Raw genomic sequence first — 3,488 nt, forward strand, 5'->3', positions numbered from 1 at the left:
GTTGATGTTTGTACTCGGTGAGGTCAGATCATGTGACCCAGGTGTGTTCTAACCGTCTCTCTGGCTGTTGGTCCAAAGCTCCAGCAGAACATCTCGCAGGTTGAGCAGCTTTGATGGAAAGATGGTTTAAAACTTTAAAGCTTGATGAGGCAAACAGAACCAGGACCAGCAGAATGTCCAGCAGAACCTCCCTGGTTCTGGTCCACCTCATTCTGATGTTAAAGGGTAGGAGCTGAGGTTCTGATGGTGGTCCGGTTCTGCTCCTCCCTGCAGTGCCTGAGCAACACGCCCCCTCTGACCGAGTACTTCCTCCAGAGCTCCTACCTGGACGAGTTGAATTTCACCAACCCTCTGGGCATGAAGGGCGAGATCGCCGAGGCGTACGCCGACGTCATCAAGCAGATGTGGTCCGGACGCCATTACTCTGTGGTGCCGCGGGTGTTCAAGGTAGCGGTGGGTCTGTTGATGTTTGTGGTTCTGCCGGCGCCGTGTCTAACCTGTGTGTCTGTCAGACCAAGGTGGGTCACTTTGCGTCGCAGTTCCTGGGCTACCAGCAGCACGACAGCCAGGAGCTGCTGTCCTTCCTGCTGGACGGGCTCCACGAGGACCTGAACCGGGTCAAAAACAAGGAGTACATCGAGCTGCGGGACGCCGACGGACGGCCGGACCAGGTGAGTGGCGCCAACAGAACTAGGAACCTTGGACAGCTCCGGGTGGACCTCCAGGAAACGGGCTTTGTCTCCCCTACAGGAAGTGGCAGAGGAGGCGTGGCGGAACCACCTGCGGAGGAACGACTCCGTCATCGTTGACACTTTCCACGGCCTCTTCAAGTCCACGCTGGTCTGCCCCAAGTGCAACAAGGTGTCCGTGACCTTCGACCCCTTTTGCTACCTGAGCGTCCCGCTGCCCGTCAGCAAGGAGCGCGTCATGGAGGTCTTCTTCGTCTCTCTGGACCCCCACGCCAAGCCGGTGCAGGTACGACCCGCGGAGCGGAGCCTGAACGGGTCCGTCAGCGGTTCTGGTCTCACCCGTCTCTGTCTCCGCAGCATCGGGTCGTGGTTCCTAAAGCAGGAAAAGTGTCGGACCTCTGCGCCGCTCTGTCGGAGATGGCCGGCGTCCCGCCCACACAGGTAACCGGGTCAGAACTTCTGCTCCGCTGATCCTAAACATCCACGGTTACCATGGTTACGGCCTTGCTTCCAATTATAAATGTTGAGATCAAAGCGATTACTGCAACCAGACAGAACCACAGACTTAACATCAGTGTTTAAACATTCAGAGATCCAAAGGTAAATGGGTCCACGACCCGCGGGACAGCTGGTTCAGTCACTGGAACATCTAGAGTTTAGCCTAGATCCGTTGATTCTAGATAGAGATGACCGGTTTAATATGGGTGAAAACGGACGATGCTTCATGCTGCAGTTAATTTAAAATCCAAAATAATCAGATTAGAAAACATCTAAATATAATAAGATGATGCAGCTGAATTTATTTTCTTACAGCTGAGTAAAGGGTCAGTTAGGGTCGGTTAGGGTCGGTTAGGGTCGGTTCGGGTCGCCGTCATCCTTCAGCTCATCGTCCAAACTAACACTGAAGCTACTAACTAGTTCCTCTGACCCTCCTCTCTCACCAACTGAGCTGCTTTACGCTCACCTGGCTGTGGTTCCCATGGTAACCATTGGATCACATTAAAAACCCAAAGCCAATCATGGATTGGTCGGTTGGTTCTGGGCGTGTAGAGAACCTAACATGAGGTGGAACCCTGGACCCAAACTCTTAGTTCTGGGGTGTTTGGTGGTTTAAACCTGGAACCTCTGTTCATTCTGGTTTTAGGGAAGATTGGTCCAGAATGCTAGCTCAGATGCTAGCTGTGTTAGACTAGCTCAGATGCTAGCTGTGTGAGACTAGCTCAGATGCTAGCTGTGTGAGACTAGCTCAGATGCTAGCTGTGTGAGACTGGCTCAGATGCTTGTCCTCGTCTGTCTTCCAGATGGTCGTCGCTGACGTCTTCAATCATCGCTTCTATAAAATCTACAACCCAGACGAATCTCTGAGCTGCATCCTGGACCGGGACGATATCTTTGTGTAAGTAACCCAAACGCTGCTGCCTCAGGCGGCCATCTTGAGAAACGTTCACTCAGAGAAGCTTCTGTGGCCTTCAGGTATGAGCTGAGCGAGCAGAACGAGGATTCTGTTCTTCTGGCGCTCTACCTGAGGGAGCGCTCCAACTACAGGGACTACGGGACCGGCAGCAACTCATACGGCGCCTCGCTGTTCGGACACCCGCTGCTGCTCAACGTGCCGCGCAGCAGCTGCAGCCAGGAGGCGCTCTACAGCCTGTTCCTGCAGAGGCTAGCGTGAGCAGAACACATGACTGCGTGTTAGTGGGCGGAGCCTCTGCTGGGTCTCAGCTCTCTTTACTCTGGCCATTTGCAGGCGCTATGTCCGACCTCCTGACCCTGCTGAGGAGCTAGAGGAAGAGGAGGAGGAAGAGGAGGAGGAGGAGGAGGAGGAGGAGCTGTATAAACCCCAAACCAACGGCGTCAGTGACGGTAGGACCCGACGGGCCCAACAAACCCTCAGGTTCTGGTCTGGGTTTTCATCTGCTAGTAGCTCAGATGTTCCTGCTGTGAAGGTTGGAGGAACAGAACCAGTCCAAAGACAGACAGGCCTTCAGAAAGCCCCTAGAACCTCTGATCAGACCTGGTCCTCCAGGACTGGTTCTGGTCCGTCATGGTGGTCCATAGCTTAATGATAGAACCCAGATCTGAGTGATTAAATGAGGTTCTCCAACCCGCTCCTCGGTTCTGCTTTCTCCTCAGATGAGCAGGATCGTCCAGAGGCCGCCGGACCATCTGAACCAGAACCGTCTCCAAACGGCCCATCGGACAGCGCCGCCTCAGCAGAGGTCAACGCCTCCGGGGACCAGGGAGACACGGAGGTCAGCAACGGCTCCCAGAGCCTCGCCACCGACCCTAACGGAACCAACGCCTGCGGGGACCTGGGAGCGGATTCTGGGCCTCCTGATACCACAGAAGAAGAGAAGGAGGACCACAAGCAGGAGGAAGCCCGATCCCCCAGTCCTCCAGCCAATGAGCATCCAGCAAAGAGGCAGGCCTGTCGCAGGAGGAGGCGGAGCCTGTTCACCATCCAGGCCGTGAACTCCAACGGGACGACGGAGCGAGGGATGGGGGAGGGGGGCAGCGCCGTGTCCTTCAGCTGTGAGTCCAAACAAACACCGAGTCCAATAAGCCGTCCTGGTTCTGCTCAGGGAGACGGTTCCAGCCTTCAGCTGGGATCAGAACCAGAAGCTTTCTGAGCTTCACTCTGTTAATGATTACAACTTTATTCAGATTTCAACTGATCTTTGCTCAGATCTTAGAGGGAAAGCGGTTCCCCGCCGCCGTCTCCTCTGCTTTAGGTCAGGATCTGGAAACTTGCAGAAGTTTCTACTTTCATCTGAAACTCGACAGTCTATTCTATACGAT

General features: G+C 54.7%; 1 protein-coding gene across 1 annotated transcript in view; it reads left to right on the top strand.

Moving 5' to 3' along the window:
* The window catches only part of LOC107084479 (ubiquitin carboxyl-terminal hydrolase 11-like), a 12,676-nt gene that overhangs the window by 5,600 nt on the left and 3,588 nt on the right, over positions 1–3,488 (top strand). The window contains 8 exon segments of the mRNA XM_015374363.1: positions 141–447; positions 513–671; positions 751–975; positions 1,047–1,130; positions 1,991–2,085; positions 2,163–2,357; positions 2,437–2,552; positions 2,823–3,221. Of these exon segments, the coding sequence (XP_015229849.1) occupies positions 141–447; positions 513–671; positions 751–975; positions 1,047–1,130; positions 1,991–2,085; positions 2,163–2,357; positions 2,437–2,552; positions 2,823–3,221 (1,580 nt within the window).

Source organism: Cyprinodon variegatus, unplaced genomic scaffold (assembly GCF_000732505.1).
Source record: "Cyprinodon variegatus isolate N-32 unplaced genomic scaffold, C_variegatus-1.0 Scaffold101, whole genome shotgun sequence".
Classification (NCBI taxonomy): domain Eukaryota; kingdom Metazoa; phylum Chordata; class Actinopteri; order Cyprinodontiformes; family Cyprinodontidae; genus Cyprinodon; species Cyprinodon variegatus.